This window comes from Solea senegalensis, linkage group LG16 (genome assembly GCF_019176455.1).
Source record: "Solea senegalensis isolate Sse05_10M linkage group LG16, IFAPA_SoseM_1, whole genome shotgun sequence".
NCBI lineage: Eukaryota > Metazoa > Chordata > Actinopteri > Pleuronectiformes > Soleidae > Solea > Solea senegalensis.
This window is the reverse complement of record NC_058036.1, coordinates 315372-333349: the sequence shown is the minus strand read 5'-3', so window position 1 is coordinate 333349 and position 17978 is coordinate 315372. Positions and strand designations below refer to the sequence as shown.

At 45.6% G+C, this 17978-nt stretch overlaps 1 protein-coding gene across 4 annotated transcripts in view; it reads left to right on the top strand.

Annotated features, from left to right (window-relative positions):
- The first annotated feature begins 2115 nt into the window (after nucleotides 1–2115).
- Nucleotides 2116–17978, top strand: part of sptbn5 (spectrin, beta, non-erythrocytic 5) — a 38224-nt gene continuing 22361 nt past the window's right edge. For 2 of the 4 annotated variants that reach the window (XM_044047211.1, XM_044047208.1), the window contains exons 1-26: nucleotides 2116–2381; nucleotides 3336–3460; nucleotides 6875–7042; nucleotides 7427–7543; nucleotides 7773–7924; nucleotides 8022–8250; nucleotides 8452–8538; nucleotides 8610–8717; nucleotides 9381–9465; nucleotides 9744–9877; nucleotides 10448–10668; nucleotides 11062–11200; nucleotides 11781–11915; nucleotides 12000–12088; nucleotides 12285–12438; nucleotides 12985–13188; nucleotides 13264–13470; nucleotides 14049–14196; nucleotides 14273–14412; nucleotides 14869–15075; nucleotides 15421–15576; nucleotides 15876–16006; nucleotides 16084–16335; nucleotides 16414–16489; nucleotides 17295–17506; nucleotides 17724–17970. In XM_044047211.1, coding sequence (XP_043903146.1) covers nucleotides 3344–3460; nucleotides 6875–7042; nucleotides 7427–7543; nucleotides 7773–7924; nucleotides 8022–8250; nucleotides 8452–8538; nucleotides 8610–8717; nucleotides 9381–9465; nucleotides 9744–9877; nucleotides 10448–10668; nucleotides 11062–11200; nucleotides 11781–11915; nucleotides 12000–12088; nucleotides 12285–12438; nucleotides 12985–13188; nucleotides 13264–13470; nucleotides 14049–14196; nucleotides 14273–14412; nucleotides 14869–15075; nucleotides 15421–15576; nucleotides 15876–16006; nucleotides 16084–16335; nucleotides 16414–16489; nucleotides 17295–17506; nucleotides 17724–17970 — 3915 coding nt within the window. In that variant the 5' untranslated portion in view covers nucleotides 2116–2381; nucleotides 3336–3343. The remainder of the gene's footprint in view (nucleotides 2382–3335; nucleotides 3461–6874; nucleotides 7043–7426; nucleotides 7544–7772; nucleotides 7925–8021; nucleotides 8251–8451; nucleotides 8539–8609; nucleotides 8718–9380; nucleotides 9466–9743; nucleotides 9878–10447; nucleotides 10669–11061; nucleotides 11201–11780; nucleotides 11916–11999; nucleotides 12089–12284; nucleotides 12439–12984; nucleotides 13189–13263; nucleotides 13471–14048; nucleotides 14197–14272; nucleotides 14413–14868; nucleotides 15076–15420; nucleotides 15577–15875; nucleotides 16007–16083; nucleotides 16336–16413; nucleotides 16490–17294; nucleotides 17507–17723; nucleotides 17971–17978) is intronic. The other 2 variants (XM_044047209.1, XM_044047210.1) reach the window with 2 other exon arrangements.

Sequence of the window (17978 nt, the reverse complement as noted above, 5' to 3'; positions counted from 1 at the left end):
CTTCCTGAATAATTACATAAAAAACGCTAACGCTCGGTGACCTTTGACCTTCAGTACATAATCACACATAGATGCTGAAGTCACTTTTTTTATTTCAACGCTAAGAAAAAAAACAACTTCATTTTAATGTCGTTACATAGTGAGAATTCTGGGCTTTTATTCTGAAAGTCAATTTGAAAACCCAAAATTAACGTGCTGATTGACGCCTCTGATTAAAGGCACAGTTTACAAAGTTACTGTTGTGATCGTTTTGTATCTTTGACGACGATGATCCGAAATCCTGCGAGTCGTTCTGACCCGAGCGGACACGTTCACACGGGTCAGAAACCGGTCTGTGACCCGGGTTTAAACCGGTCTGTGACCCGGGTTTAAACCGGTCTGTGACCCGGGTTTAAACCGGTAAGTGACCCTGTGACCCGGGTTTAAACCGGTCAGTGACCCTGTGACCCGGGTTTAAACCGGTCAGTGACCCTGTGACCCGGGTTTAAACCGGTCAGTGACCCTGTGACCCGGGTTTAAACCGGTCAGTGACCATGCTGAACTGTCTCTTTAATCTTTAAATCTCTAAAGCAGAGACACAAATAAAAAAGTGTCCACATCAGAGGAAACTTTGGGTTTTCAGAAAACTCCAGACACACATTTCACTCTCTGCCTGACCTCTGACCTCATGCTGCGTTCAAGGGAAAGTTTCTCAGTCAGTGCGAGAAACTTTCCTGAGACAAGTCGATGCCAAGTTGGTGGGATTTTAAATCCACAGCAGGTAAAAAATGTAGATTAGTGTTTTCATTGTTAATCTCTTCACACGGAACATTTCACCTTTAACCTTTAAGTGTCCACACTGATGTCTACCACGTCTTTATCTCACACACACACACACACACACTCACTCACCCACACCAAAGTCCAGAGAGAAAAGCAGTGATGTTAGCTGCTGTTCCTCTGCTGCCACAGTGAGATAAAGACGTGAACACGTTCTTAAGACATCGTAGTCTTAAACTGACCAAGATTTAATGAGTTGAGTCCTTTTGTGAAGTGGATTCAAAATGTTTTTAGCGAGCGTGAGCAGCAGGGGGCGCTGAACTATCCCTTTAACCACAGTTAGTCTGTGCCAACATGTCACGTCGCTCGTCTGCTTCTCTTCACATTTCACAGTTTGTTTTTCTTTGAAAGAAAAATCAGAACTTTGATCAAAACAATCCACGGAATGTTCCTTTAATCACATGTCACATGACACATGTCAGACACGTGTCATGTGACATGAGGATTTTATTTCTGTTCATATGACGGGACGTTTTTTGTCCTCGAGGACTCAGCAGCTGTGTGTGTGTGTGTGTGTGTGTCCCTCTGTTTTCAGTCTTTGATTTTTTTTTTTCTTCTTCTTGGTTCTGTTGTAATGATGATGATGATGATGATGATGATGTGGCTCCATGTGTCGTCCTGTCAGCTGAGCTGAACACTAATAAAGTTTATTCAGCACACGTTGTTGTGGTCATTTCTTTCTTTTTTCTTCTTTCAGAACAAGAAACCAACTTTATTTTGTATTGAGATGAAAATCATTGACGCAGAGTTTCCTTCTTACAAACAGGAGGAAACTCTCTGAACTTTAAACACATTCACTCCTCTGTTCTTCCGATGCAGTGAATGAATGAATGAATGAAAAGGGCACATGAGCAGTCAGAAGTGAGGTGTTATTGATCACGTGTGTGTGTACAGAGCCTTGAGATCATGTATGTTATGATTTGGCGCTATACAAACAACATTGAATTGAATTGAATTGATTTATTTTGAAGTGCAGAATTGTAATGATCTGAGAATTGTCCTTATTCATGTTTTATTAACATTAGCACATCATAATGTTTCCATAAACACTATTTATTATTAGTATTATTATTATTAATAAAAATAAATGAACTTTCCTTTTCTTTTGTAAACGTTCTGAAAATATGATAGAAATCAATGATTGTGTGTGTGTGCGTGTGTGCGTGTGTCAAACGTTAACATAAATGAAACAATAAGACGAGGACAGAGGTACAGTGTGTGTGTGTGTGGACACTTGTCTTCTGGACTCAGTCAGAGGACAGAGTCTGGTCTTCACTCACCAACGACCACTGACTGTTTCCTGTTGTGTATCAGGTGATGCAGGTGAAGGGGCGGAGCCTGGAACACGGTGGGTTTGATTCCAAAGTTGTGACTCATCAGCAGAAATGTTGTGTGTGTGTGTGCGCAGTTCCGCTCACCTGACAGCAGCAGGGGTCAGAGTTCACACACATCGATGTCAGCTGACTCTTGTGTGTGATCACATGTTCATGTTCGGACGTCTCACTCTGCCTGAGATTCTGCTGCTCACAGAAGGAACAAGAATCAGGGGAAAAGACTTTAAGGTGAGAAACGACATCACTTCCTGTTTATCTGTTAATGTTGTCAACCTTTTATTGTGCTGCATCTGAAAGGAATGATTGACATGTTTAAGTCATGGTCACATAGTCACTCACTCTCCCACACCAAAGTCCACCAGTGAGAGAACCAGTGATTTTAGCTGCTGCTCCTCTGCTGCCTCGTGTGGTCACTTTGTGTCACTGAGGTCATTCTGAACAAAATGACAAAATCAGACATTTGGACTTAGAGATGGAGGCAGCAGCGGTGATGTTAAAATCACTGGTTTTCTCTGTGGACTTTGGTGTGGGAGAGTGAGTGGTGAGATAAAGACGTGAACATGTTCGTGAACTGACGTAGGATCTGTTTTTCCTTGTGTCTCGGGCTGGTGTTCTCATTCATCCATACTACATCAGAAATAACATGAACTGTACCTTTAAGTTAGAAATCCAACCTTTAAAACAAAAACCATATTCAGAATGGATTTGTTTTCTTTCTTTACTTTTAAATGTACACCTGTACACACACACACACACACACACACACACACCTGGATCTTGTGACAGCGCAGGTGTTTTTACAGCTGTGTTATAGTTCGGTTGTTACTGTCAGCAGAAACACAAACTGGTCACATGTCAGTTAAAGACCAGGTTAATGTTTTATTTTGAAAATCAATCACTTACTTCCAACATTTAGGTGCGTTTGATAACAAATAAACTTTTCTGACATATTTGAGTAAAATAATCCTAATTTCTGCTCAATTGTTCTAATAACTACCAGTAACAAGCTGAAGCATTGGCGTGTGTTAAGTTAGTGTCAAATACAGACGTAAGACGTACATTTTCAGACCATTTACAGTCTAAAAATGTGACTGCAGATGTCAACGCTGCTTTTAAATATTCCAGCCATCATTTCATTCAGTCCTTTACTGTTCTTAAAATCAGGTAATTTAAAGGTTTTAGGTTTCAGGATGGACGTGGTCGAGGAGGACGGAGCGGGGCGAGTCAGAGAGCTGCAGGAGCAGAGGATGATGGTCCAGAAAAAAACCTTCACCAAGTGGATGAACAGTGTTTTCTCTAAGAACAGGGTGAGTCTCTCACACACAGAACATTTCACTTCATGGATTTGGCCAAACACACGATGACGTCACATGTTTTCTTTGCCATCGCTGGACTCCAGCTGTCGGCCGACGCCTGTGGCTGATCTCCATTCCCAGAATTCCTCAGGGTTTCTGCAGGAGGCAGGAGACAGTTTGAGCTTTTCCTCCTGAGCTCACAAAGGTCACAAAGGTCACACCTTTGACTACTAACATGAATGTTTTTAAGCACAAAGAAAGAAGAAGAAAGAAAATAATACTAAATAATGAAGACATGTATAAGTTGACGTCTCTTTCCTTAAATCAACATAAAAGTGTGGGACGACTTTACACAGCAGCGCGCTCACATGTGTGTCCACAGGAGGCGCTAAATTCACTTGTGCTGCTGCGTCACATCACGTGTGGAGGAAAATGATAAATAAGTGGGGTAAAGAAAAGAAGTTGAAATAACATTTAAAAAAGCTGGTTGCAGTCAGAGGAGTGGAGGATCCGTTCATTTATATTCTTTATTTCAAGATCATGTTGACAAGAAATATAATTAGCTTTTAAATAATAATCCTCACAGTTAAATAGTGACAGGGGTTTGTCTTTTTTTCTGTTCCATGTTAAACAGGTGACTGACAAACTTATTGTCTTTGGTTTTGTTTTAAATGAGATTTTTCCTCCTTTTTTTTCTTTAAATGTTTAAAACTATATAACTGTCTTAATATTGGACGATTTTATGACACATATTCGTATCTTGTAAAGAACTTTACATTTTAAAGTACTAGTTTATAATAGTTAAGTTAAAATACTAGGCGAACCTTCACTCAGGCCAGTAAATAATTGTCTATAATGTGCAGTTTATCAGTGTTGTTGTAATGCGCCTCCCGGCCACTGGTGGCAGTACGGAGCACGAGTCAAAGCCGTGAGGTGGCGGTCAGAAGAACTGTTCCGCTGTGGTGCCGCCATGTCGTCAACCGCTGTTTAAACCTCAGAGAAAGTTCGTCTTTTCGGTTCCGATTCTACTTTTTTTTTGGTGTTTTATATGTTTTATATCTTTTAAAATGTCGGACTGGACAGTTGTATTTTATCAGTGTTTGTTGTAATGTGTCTCCCGGCCACCGGCGGCAGTACAGAGGGTGGAGTGGCTCAGTGGTTAAGACCCTACCCTGTGTGCGAAAGACATCATGGTCGCAAGTTCAAGTTGTACTTAATTCCATTGCTAAATGACATGTAATGTAATGTAATGTACAGAGCATTAGTCAAAGCTGTGAAAAAACCGTCCGCCATGTTTGAAATGTTTTAATTGCAGCGTCACTGTCGTCTCCCGCCCTTTTAACGCGCGGAGAAAGCTCGTCCTTACTCGTTCTGAGTCTGTATTTACTCATCGTTCTTCGTGTGTGTTTTTTTCGCGTTTTATCAACGTCCGTTTGACTAAAATGTCGGCCAGTTGTATTGACAGTTCCACCGTTTGCGTCAGTGTCTGTTGTAATGCACCTCCCGTCCACTGGCGGCAGTACTGAGCATAAGTCAAAGCTGTGAGGCGGTCACAGGAAGGACAGTGCCACTGCGGTGCCGCCATGTTTGAATTTTAGTTATTCGTCTCCCGCTCTTTAACACGCAGAGAAAGTTTGTCTTTTCTCGGTCTGCGTCTGTATTTACTCGTCGTTCTTCGTGTTTGTGTATTTTGGTGTTTTATATACGTCCGGCTGACTAAAATGTCGGCGTTCGTGTTCGGAAACCGTGGCAGGTAAGAGACGCTTAAATCACTGGGTGATGACGTAACGCTGGTGTTCTGTTGCTACTGGTCTCCCACAGCAAGTTGTCACCCGAGCGCGTTCACGCGTCCAGTTGTGTTAACCAACCACCAAAACACGCACACAATCGCAGCATACATATGGCCATTTAAACATAATAATAATCTCCACTAATATAACATGAGTTTTTCAACAACAATAACAGGTTTACCTCAACAATTTCTCAGAAAATATACGTAAAACATTATTGGTGTTCTAAATCGGCCCATATGTAGTTCTAAACTTTAAGCTGTTGATTTAATTCAATTTCAATTTTAATCTTGTTTTATTGTCCCATTCTGTTAAAAACGTTTTACTTTTTAATCTTGTTAATAAATACTAAAAAAAACTGTTGATCAGTATTTGTCAGACCTGGAAATTATGATGTTCTCAAATGTCTTGTTTTTGTCCACAAGCACAAAGTGATTCTGTTTGAATGATTTCTTTGTTTTTATGGAGCAAAGAAACCAGAATATATTCACATTTAAGAAGCTGAAAATGAAAGAAAGATTAGTATTTGCTTATTTCGAGACTAAAACGGCAGTTTCTGTGATTTTTCACCCTCTTAAATGTGAATATTTTGTGGACAAAAACAAGACATTTGAGAACATCATCAAACACTGATCAATTTTTTGACATTTTATGGCCAAAAGCAACTTATCAATGAATGGAGAAAAAAGTAAAAGATAAAGCTGATGCATTTTGGTGTAGGTTCTGTGTGTGAAACAGGAAACGCTGGATGATGTTGAAAGTGGAGCCTTTTCATTTGAGGAAGTAAAACCCAAGACGTTAAGTCTCTGTGACGTAAAACCTTTCAGGACAAACACTTCAGAGTCTAAAGTTAGTTTGGCCAAGGATGGGGCCTCTCTGACCTCTGACCTGTGGGTAAGTAGGATGTCCTGAAGCCCACGTTATGTAACACACTTTCAGGAGGAAACGGGCTGATGAAGATGAAATTCATCCTCTCACAGTGACACACTGAACTTCCTGTCCGTCACAGAGCTGTGAAGACAAAAGCACTAGTACGTTAATCTGATGGTGAAGCTCCTCGTGCCTCAGTCACACACAGTCACATCCAGCTGTGCTGTGAGCGCCCCCTGTTGCTGAGAACCAGCCTGAGACTCAGTTACTAAAATCTATGGCATTTCAACATGTTCACGTCTTTATCTCACTGATGGACAGACTTGTGTAAACCACTCACTCTCCCACACCAAAGCCCACAGAGAAGATCAGTGATTTTAACATCACACACGCACACACACACACACACTAAGTTCAAATGTCTGATTTTGTCTCTTCAGTGTTTGAGATTCGTTATTCAGATTGACCTCAGTGACACAAAGTGACCACACGAGGCAGCAGAGGAGCAGCAGCTCCTGTGTCCCTGTGAGCTAAAATCACTGCTTTTCTCTGTGAGGTTTGGTGTGGGAGAGTGAGTGCTTTACAAACTTCAGTCTCACAGTGAGATAAAGACATGAACATGTTGTTAAAGACGTCGTAGACTGAAGAATCAGTTTTTCCGTATGTCATCACGGGCAGCAACACTTCTGGAAAATGTTTACCTGACGGTGTTAAATCATTGATGATTAAAACCACTGAGGATTTGTTTTTTGTTGACCTCCTGCAGGAGGACGTGGAGTTGACTGACGTCTACACGGAGCTGAAGACCGGCGTCGCTCTGATTCGTCTTCTGGAGCTCATCTCCAGGGAGACGCTGCCTCCGCCCGCTCGACGCACACTCAGAGTCCACTGTCTGGAGAACAACAGCATCGCCATTAGCTTCCTCAAAACCAAGGTCACTCACTCACTCACTCACTCTTTCATTCACTGTTTCCAAAGTTTTTGATAATGTTGTGATGTGACAAAAGCATGTTAAAAATGTTACTAAAATAGTTTGTAAACATTTTTGATGTAAATAATTATTCATGTGACCATCAAAGTAAATGACAAGGACTGTATGTTGGTGCATTACACAGCAGTTTAGTCAGCATTATTATCACTGTGACCTTTCTTTGTTTATGAGTTCTCATGACTCAGCATTTTCTTGTCACACAATGACCCAGTGGATCTGGATCAGATCCGGATCAGATTCGCATCAGACCTGGATCAGATTCGCATCAGACCTGGATCAGATCTGAGTGTGAACGTGAATCCAGACTCTCTCTGTATTCTCTGTCAGATTCGAGTGGATCTGATCGGTCCAGAGAATGTGGTGGACGGGGACCGGACCCTGATCCTGGGTCTGTTGTGGATCATCATCCTCAGGTTCCAGATCGGACCCATAGACCTGGATGAGGTAAAGTTTTAAACTTCAGCTCAGTCTGGAGCATGAAACCGTGACCTGGTGTGGTTTTTGTGCTGGATCGTCAAATCAGTGTAGCCTTTTTAATGTAACAACTCTTTCTCTCTCTGTCTTTCTTTCTTTCTCTTTTTCTTTCTGTCTTTCTGTCTTTCTTTCTTTCTCTTTTTCTTTCTTTCTTTCTTTCTGTCTTTCTTTCTTTCACTACCCCCCCCCCCCGCCCCAGGGTGGGGCCAGTGTAGCTCGTCGCTCAGCGAGAGAGGCTCTGTTGATCTGGTGTCAGAGGAAAACGTCAGGTTATGTCGGTGTGGACGTACAGGACTTTTCCTCCAGCTGGAGAGATGGACTCGCCTTCAACGCCCTCATCCATGCCCACCGGTCTCACACACGCACACACACACACACACACACACACACACACACACACACACACACAGTCTCAAAATAATAAGTCAAAATTCCATCCTCTCCTCAGGCCCGACCTTTTCGACTACCGCCGTCTCCATGGCGACGACGCTCGGCGTAACCTGGAACACGCCTTCTCCGTGGCGGAGCGTGAGTTTGGGATCATGCAGCTGCTGGAGGTGGACGACATGGTGGTCCCTCACCCTGACGAGAAGTCCATCATGACCTACGTGTCGCTTTACTACCACTACTTCTCCAAGATGAAGCAGGGTCAGACCATCCAGAAGAGGCTCGCCAAGGTAAGGCCACCGGGGGGCGCCACACCACAGCAGCTCAGTCCAGTCAGCGGCGATCTGTCCATGACTTTGGTTTTAACAATACATACATTTCCTGTTCGTGCTTATTCTTATGGAACAAACATTTCTTATTTGTTGTTCTTATGAAATAAAACATGTTTTTGTGTTACCTTTGGGACCTCAGAAGTGTGCGTGTGTCCTCAGATTGTTGGTCTGCTGATGGAGCTGGCCGACATGAAGGTCCAGTACGAGAGGATGGTCTCAGATCTGCTGCACTGGATCAGAACCAAGGTAATGAAGCGCTGGAGAGCGAGCGCGGCGGCCGCGATGTGGACGCACTCACGGCTCTGTTTGACCTGCAGGTGCTCCAGCTCGACGACCGACGCTTCCCCAACTCTCTGAGGGACATGCAGGCGCTGGTGACGTCTTTCAAGACCTTCAGGACCGTGGAGAAGCCTCCCAAGTACCAGGTGAGACTCAGTCATGGTTGTTTGTGATTGGACAGCTGTTTTCCCTCTTATGTGCCTGAGACACAGAGACTCACTGTCAGTGAAAACGCAGACTTTCAGTCACTTTCAGTCTTGTAAACCACTCACGGTCGCACACCAAAGCCCATCACATTACATGTCATTTTATCCAAACAAGTGCGATGTACAAGTAAGTGAATGTTTTTGTTTTGTGTGGTCTTAGTCGACGTAGAGTCGAAAGAGATGTGTTTGTAGTCGGCGGCAGAAGATGTGGAGGCTTTCTGCCGCCCGGAGCCAGGACAGCGAATGACTCTGTGATCCTCTCAGTGAGGGCACAGCATGCACACGCACATGCACACGCACGCACATGCACACGCACGCACATGCACACGCACGCACGCACGCACACACACAGGGGTTGTTGATCCACTGCTGCGATTTTGCCACTTCGGTGTTTGAATTCCTTTGTTCAGATTGACCTCAGTGACACAAAGTGACCACACGAGGCAGCAGAGGACCAGCAGCTCCTGTGTCGCCAGACGTCTGTGTCACAGTGAGATGAAGACGTCGTAGTCTTAGATCTGGTGCAGAGTCTGGGCAGTGTGAACCTGGTGTTGTGGTTTTCCTCTTGTATCTGCTCCTCAGTCCTTCACTCACTCTGTTTAGGAACGTGGGGCGATTGAGGCTCATCTGTTCAGTCTGAAGACTCAGCTGCTCGCCAACAACCAGAGAGCCTTCAATCCTCCAGAGGGTAAGTCTGTGTGTGTGTGTGTGTGTGTGTGTGTGTGTGTTCAGGTATTACTCATGTTGTGGGGACCTAAACCTGTTTACACAATCACATTATGGGGACAAAAATCAAGTCCTCATAATGTGAATGACTACATTTTAAGGTGAATATTAAGGTCAGGTTGAGGTTAGGATTAGGATTAGGCCAGTAGTAACTGTGGTTAAGGAGTAATGAATGAATGTTAGTCAATGCAATGTCCCCTCAAGTTATGAATGTGCGTGCGTGTGTGTGTTTGTGTGCAGGTAAAACTCTGAGTGACATAGAGAAGAGTTGGGTTTTGCTGGAAAAAGCCGAGCATGAGAGAGAACGAGCTCTGCAGGGGGCGCTGCTCCGTCTGGAGAACCTGGAGCAGCTCGCACAGAAGTTTGGGAGGAAGGTAAACAGCAACAACAATAACAACAACAGTAACAGAATCTGTACAATAAAATCACTCATTCTGTTATCCAGTTTTTTAAGTTATTATACTGTTTATAATACTAAGTCAAACTGCAGTGAAAATGCTTAAGTTTTGGTCGTGGTAAATTCATTTCATACATCATGAATCATGCAGCAGGCAAATTCTCCATATTACAAAAGAATTTACACTAAAACCAATAAAAAAACTCGTAAAACTGAAAACTTAAAACTAATTAAAACAAACACATTTTAAAAACAAGAAGTCAAAACTAAATAAAAACTAAAACTATTCTAACCTCGTCTCTATCTGTCTGTGGCCCTGTGATGGACTGGCGAACTGTCCAGGGTGTACCCCGCATATCGCCCCATGTAGCTAAGATTGGCACAGCACCACCCGCGACCCTCTGGTGCAGGATAAAGCAGTAGACGATGACTGACTGACTATTCTAACCTCAGTACTGACACACGGTGTCTTTGTCGGTACCTCATACAACCACACTTAAAGAAACCCTGTCTTTTTTCTAACTCTTTTTTTTGTCTTGTCTCTTAGGCCACGCTGAGGGAGGGTTATCTGGAGGACACGGTGCGTTTGATCCGGAGACAGGACATCCGGGGTCTGTCCACTCTGGAGGAGGCTCAGGCGGCGGGGCGGCGTCTGGAGGCTCTGTCCACAGACGCCGTGGCCAGAGAGCCGCGCTTCACTGCTCTGAGAGACATGGCCCAGCACATCCAGAGAGGAGGGTACCACAGCAAGGAGCAGGTCACGAGGAGGTGAGGGTGCTTCACAGGATCCACTCTTCACAGTATTCACACTTCACAAGATCCACTCTTCACAGGATACACACTTCACAGGATCCACTCTTCACAGGATACACACTTCACAGGATCCACACTTCACAGGATACACACTTCACAGGATCCACTCTTCACAGGATCCTCACTTCACAGGATCCACACTTCACACTTCAGGATACACACTTCACAGGATACACTCACTCTTCACAGGATACACACATCACAGGATCCACACTTCACAGGATACACACTTCACAGTATCCACACTTCACAGGATACTAACTTCACAGGATACACACTCCTGTGGCGGATCCAGACCCTGGGATGAGACACGGCTGTTGTGTGTGTGTGTGTGTGTGTGTGTTACAGGGAGGAGAGCATCAGTCTACGATGGAAGAACCTGCTGCAGCAGCTGCAGGAACACAGGGGGCTGCTGGGAAATGTAGTCAAGACTCTCGGCATCCTGCGAGACATTGAACTTGTCTCGCAGGAGCTGAAGGAGCTGCAGGTGAACTGTGAATACATATTACGGTTTTTAAACAGTCACAGTTTAAGTTTTATCCTTTTTTTTATTATATATAATATTTTATAATAATAGATTTTATAGTGAGTGTGTATTGCACCGTTGCCAGATGAAAATAATGACAAAACTCTCTAAACAAACTCTTCTCCCGACCACATTTTCAAACCCACACAGACAGTTTCTACATAAACACGTTGTGGTTGTCGTCTAACCCTGTGTGTTGTTTTCATTTTCATGTGACTTACAGTCAGAGAGTTCTGCTCAAACCTCTCATTCACTCCCATGTTAAAACTCTGGTGATTTTAAAAGTGTGGTTTCTCTGTCACAGATGTAAATGTGGGAGTGGCTGAAAGCCTCCTGACATTTACTCTCTGTCATCCACTGTTCCTGAAATACGATGACTTTAAAACACGCCGATTTCTCTGTTTTTCACCATTTTTTTTCGAATTCTTATTTATTCTTCTTTTAATATCTTGTTGTTAGATGTTTTTTCATTCTGTATAAATAAATTTGACCTTGACTTTTGAGGAAGCACTTGTTCACTCCTCACCCTCCTCGTGTCCAGGCTCAGGCCTCCTCCTCTGACCTGGGGAAGCAGCTACCCGAGGTGGAGGCGCTCCTTCAGAAGCAGGACCTCCTGGAAGCTCAGATCTCGGCCCACGGCGAAACCATCGCCGCCATCAGCGGCAGAGCTCCAAAGGTACGACCTTCGGCGCCGCGTCCCTCCTGACGTGGACACCTCATGGTGTCGTCCTCTGCTGACCCCTCAGTGTCTGTGTTTCAGGGAAACGTGAGTGACGATCAGCAGATTCAGAGCAGAGTGAGCGCTCTCCACGCCCAATACAAATCCCTGGTTTCACTCAGCAGCAGCAGGTTGTTTTAGTCTTTTTAATTTTTAATCTTTCAATGGTTTCCTTTTGCACAGGCGTTAAGACAGAATATGTCTTCATTTGTCTCAATGAAATATCACAGCTTAGGTTTGTGTGATTAAAGTACTGTCACAGTGTTCTGTGTGTGTAAATATAAGAAATTCTAAAGGTATACATTTTTAATTTCCCTCCCCTCTCAGGAGGTCACAGTTGGAGGCTCAGTTCAGGTTGTTCGAGTTCTTCCATGACTGTGAGGAGTTGGATGCGTGGCTGTACGAGCGCCGGCTGAGGCTGCAGACGACCGGACTCGGACGAGACCTCAACCACGTCCAGCTGGCCCAACACAAACACAAGGTGAGACAAGAAAATATTATTTAAGAAAAGATTAAAAGGCTAAATGTCTGTGAAAAACTTAACAAAAGACAAGCTAGAGCATGTTCACGCCTTTATCTCACTCTCCCACACCAAAGCCCATAGAGGAAATCAGTGATTTTAACATCTCACACACACAGGAGTTGTTAATCCACTGCTGCCTCCATCACTAAGTTCTAATGTTTTATTTTGTAAAATAAAACTTACTTCAGTGACACAAAGTGACCACACGAGGCAGCAGAGGACCGGCAGCTCCTGTGTCCCTGCAGCTAAAATCACTGATTTTCTCTATGGGCTTTGGTGTCACTGAGGTCAGTCTGAACGCAGGATTTCAAACGCCGAATTTTACAAAATAATACATATGAACTTAGTGATGGAGGCAGCAGTGGATCAACAACCCCTGTGTGTGTGTGTGTGTGTGTGTGTGTGTGTGTGTGTGTGTGTGTGTGTGTGTGTGTGTGTGTGTGTGTGTGTGTGTGTGTGTTAAAATCACTGATTTCCTCTCTCTCTGGTGTGTTGCGTTGTCAGTTGCTAGAAGCAGAGATCCAGGCTCAGAATGTTCAATACCAGGGGGTTCTGGGTCGAGGTCGGGATCAGCTGTCCAGACTGAGCCGTGTCAACCAGCAAGCTGTCCACAAATGGATCAGAACTTTACAGAAGCAGTGGAGCCACCTGAGTGATGAGGTGACTGGACGCCGCGACAGACTGCAGGCTGCCGCCACCATCAAACAGGTGAAGCTCATGACAACACTTCAGGTGAAGGTGTGTGTGTGTGTGTGTGTGACCTCACACGCTCCCTCTGTGCAGTACTTTGCAGACGTGGGAGAAGCCAAATCCTGGTTGGGAGACCGGAAACCGCTGCTGACCAGTGACGACCAAGGCACTGTCGAGTCCAGCACAGCGGCGCTGCTGCAGCGCCACCTTTGGGTAGAGAAGGAGATGGTGGCGTACGCTGTGGAGATAAAGAGGCTGTCAGAGCAGGCGAAGAGCACCGTGCAGCTAACAGCTCTGACCGTGAGTGTGGACTCTTTTTTTATGCTTAAAGGATAATTGTTGTAGTATGGTCAATAATCAATATGCGTTCATGTCTTTATCTCACTGTGACACAGACGTCTGTCAACCACTCACCCTCCCACACCAAAGTCCAGAGAGAAAATCAGTGATTTTAGCTGCAGGGACACAGGTGCTGCTGGTCCTCTGCTGCCTCGTGTGGTCACTTTGTGTCACTGGAGTAAAACTGAATGTAGGATTTCAAATGCCGAACTCACAAATGAACACATTTGAAGTTAATGATGGAGGCAGCAGTGGATCAACAACTCCTGTGTGTGTGATGTTAAAATCACTGCTTTTCTCTGTGGGCTTTGGTGTGGGAGAGTGAGTGGTTTACAGACGTCTGTGTCACAGTGAGATAAAGACATGAATTTAATAGTTAACTACATTTGTTACTTACCTAGTATTAGTTTTGTCCTTGAAACTGAAGTTCGTAAAAGTTTTTATTTGAATGAAAGTGTTTGTAAAAGTTTGGCCTTAAAATGATGGTGAGAAGAGAAGAGGAGCTCTTTTGTTGTCTCACAGTCACTCTACCTGTGTAGGCGGAGCCTCAGCAGAGCCAAATTATCCATTACAGCGACTCGTCTGGAGAGGAGGAGGAGGAGTCACCAGAAGCTGGGCGGGGCTCTGTGAGCCACTCCCCTCAGAGTGGCGAGAGCAAGGCAAAGGTCCGCTTCAAATACAGCAGAGGTACTTAAGTCACAGCGCGACGTCTCAGGCTTTAACTCAGCACACGCTCTCATCTCACCGTCCTCTCCTGTTCCAGGCCAGTGTCCGTGGGATCGCAACGAGATCGTGACGCTCGTCGGCCATGAGCCGGACGGAGATCGAGTTCTGGCCAGAGATGGACGAGGAAACCAGCAGCTCATCCCCAAAACTTACCTGACCCTGCTCCTCCCAGCCACCGTACGATCAGTAACATGTCATCATTATAAGAAAAAAAAAAGTACAACTAGGACGCACTCATGAAAGGGCCCTCGCCTCACATCGCTCTGTTTACGTTTTTACAGTACTTTTCCTGCTGCTGAGGCCACGCCTTCTGACGTCGAGAAAATCCTCTGACGGCTTTTAATCTTTAACTCGTCGAGAACATTCGAACAGAGACGCAAACGTGCTAGGACCAGTTTATTCAAATGTGTAGACCAGCCATTTTTGTATCTCCAAAATGGCCGACTTCTGGGTGGGCGGAGTTAATGGAAGCGCATTGGAAATTTGTTTGGACACACTCACCAAATTTTATCCCAGTCCGACCACTTTTGTCTGACCCTGACCCGACTTCTGGGGGCGCTATAGAGCCCTGGGGCTATGAACAGGTTTGTGCGCTGAGTTTTTATGCACGTGGTGTCGTCTGGCTCTTTTCAGGCTCCTCCTCCCTGGCAGCCCGTCTCCACCAGTGAAGATCCAGCGAGCAGGAGGCCGAGTCGTACAAGGAGAAGCCGCTCCATGCGTCGCGGCACGAGCGAGATCCAGACCACATCGCTGCCAGACCCACAGTACCAGCGAGACACTGTGGAGAGCACGCAGCACGCACTGCAGCAGGACTACACCTCCCTGTACAACCTGGTCAAGGTGAGAGAGGGGCAGCATGGGAAATGTAGTCTGACAGCACTGCAGCTACACTCCATACATGCAAATGTGAATGATTTATCTACTTATGTTCCAAAATCTACTTCATTCCAAAATCTACGTATAGTTCCTAAATCTACGTATAATTCCTAAATCTACGTATAGCTCCTAAATCTACGTATAATTCCTAAATCTACGTATAGTTCCTAAATCTATGTATAATTCCTAAATCTACGTATAGCTCCTAAATCTACGTATGTTCCTAAATCTACATATAATTCCTAAATCTACGTATGTTCCTAAATCTACGTATAGTTCCAAATGTTGGCCTCTCCCCTGTGTCTTCAGTCAAAGACTCTGCGTCTGGAGCAGACGCTGAGCCTGCATCGATTCTACAACAGCTGCCAGGAGTTTGAGTCGTGGATGGAAGACAAGGAGAACGTCCTGAACACCTTCAGCAGCGACGCAGCAGACGACCTGGGAGTGGTGCAGGCCAAATTCGAGGTGCACTCACCACTGTGAGCTGAGAAAACATCTGGGCTCATACTTGAGTGATGCTGTGTGGAGGATTGTAACCAGATTAACACTCGTCAAATCACTGCACCTAAACTACCGTTTCACCTGTAATCAGATCAGGGGAATCGTGAAGTCAGTCACTCTTAAAGTCCAGAGATTAATGAACACACTTCCCTAAAGCCTTAAATTTAAGGGAAACAAACAGAGTGGAACATCTAGCTTAGCATGCAGCTTAGATATAGAGATGTATGGTTTATGTTGTCACACCGTGACACTTACTTTTGCAGAATTTTTTGACCGAGTTGGTGAGTGGGCGTGGCCAGTTGGATGACATCATGAAAATGGCAGAGGAGCTGATGAAGAGTGGGCACAGTAAACAAAGACAGATCCAGGCCAGACAGAGGACGGTGTCCAACAGGTACAGGAAACCACAGAGGGAGAACCGGTGACGTCAGGGCGTCTGACGTCACCGGTTCTCCCGATCTCCTTCCTCAGGTGGGACGCAATCCAGCGGCTGAAGGACGAGAAGGGACACGAGCTGCTGAGTTCGGCGGACGTGCAGTCGTTCCTGCTGAGCTGCGAGGAGGCTAAAGCTCTGCTGCTCGGTCAGCTGGACCGGCTCAGCGCCGTGGACGTGGGCTGCAGCTCCTTCCTGCTGCAGAACGAGGAGAAGAACCAGGCCCAGGCTCTCAGAGACATCCAGACCCTGGAGGTCAAGATTGCTTACCTGAAGAACGTCGCCAAGATGTGAGCCTCAGAGATGATACATAAAAACCCTCTGCTGTGCGGGCAGGTTCTTCACAACACGATGTTTCTGTGTCACAGGAAGCAGGACTGCAGTCCAGCAGAGAGTGCGGCCATCATGGACGAGGTTCATGAGCTGGAGACTCTGCTCAAACAGGTTTGATTGTCTTCAACTTTAACTCTCTCACAGCAGAAATGCACAGCATGTACGCAGGTTATTTTAACACCTAATCGTCTCCTCCAGACTCGAGTTTGCTTTAATGAAATGAACCGAACCTTTAGAATAATATATTCCCCTCCTCGCCTGAGGCAGCGCTGCAGCAAGAATGACGAGACAAACGCTGAAGAAAAGTGTCTCATCTGTTGGTTCATGTGTTTCCTCCACATCCATCGAAACATGAGTTTGATGTTTGCTCAGAAACGTTGTTGTTTTGTGGACAGGTGAAAGCACAACCCATCTCTGATGCACATCAAAGATGGGAACTCAAACGCAGGAAGCGGACTACAGTGCAGGGCATTGTGGGTAAACACAAGCAGAACATCTGCGCGTGTAGAACGAGAGGCGGGAGAAACGTGCGAGTCCAGTGTTGCAGCGCTTGTGTCGAATGTTCACATCAAACTAAAGTAACTTTCAGCAGTTTCTCTGTCCTTGTGTCTTCTGAGCGATGCCTGTGCAGGTGTGGACAACGCTGAGTATGTATTTATTTAAAGTGATTTTAACCACTAAAGAAAAGTTTGACCTCATAGAATCTACAACATCTCCAGAATGTTGTTTAGGTTTGTGTGACGTCTGCTATCGCAGCTCTCTGAGTCTCTGCTGTTCTAATCCTATAAATACTGTATGTGGTGTCCTGCAGCTCCAACATGGCTGGAAAGTGTTTGAGCTTTGTGAACTGTCAGCAGGAAGTGAGCTTTACATGAGAGTTTGTTTTTACTCTCTGTCCCGTTCTCTCGTGTCTCAGGTCAAGCACCAGGCAGCAGAGCGACAGCGCCTCCTGGAGGAGGCACGCAGGCTGCAGAGCTTCCAGCAGCAGGCCAAAGAGCTGCAGCTCTGGGCGAGTTCTGTGCAGGAGCGCCTCCTGCAGGAGGAGGCGGCCACTGACGTGGCCTCGGCCGTCGCGCTGCTCCAGCAACACGAGGAGCTGCGGCTGGAGATGGAGGAGCAGAGGGGCAGGTGAGGAGGAGTCAGGGCCAGGGAGTGGGTCAGGAGACTCCACCTGTGAGCAACAATCCATCTCAGGTCTTCACAGACCACGAGCAGTAAACTCTACTGGAAGGGAAGCTCCATCCAGCTGCATCATGACTCTGCCCAACCTACAGGTGGCAGTGTAACGGGGACAGCCTTAGAAATCCTGGGGGGACGGAATCATCTGTGTGTTTCTGTGTCTCAGACTGGTGCAGATGGAGAAGTTGGGGAAAAGTCTTCAGGGATTCTCAGACGGGAAGACCGGGAACATGGACATCCGGCAAACCATGGACAACCTCGCCACCGATTGGTCCAGACTGGACAGGTTGTGGAGCAGTAGGAAGCAGCGCTTGGAGCAGGGGGTGGAGCTCCAGAGGCTCAACCAGGAGGGAGACCGGATCGAGGCGGCGCTGTCTGGACACGAAGCCAGACTGAAGGTCAAAGACGTCGGGGTGAGGAC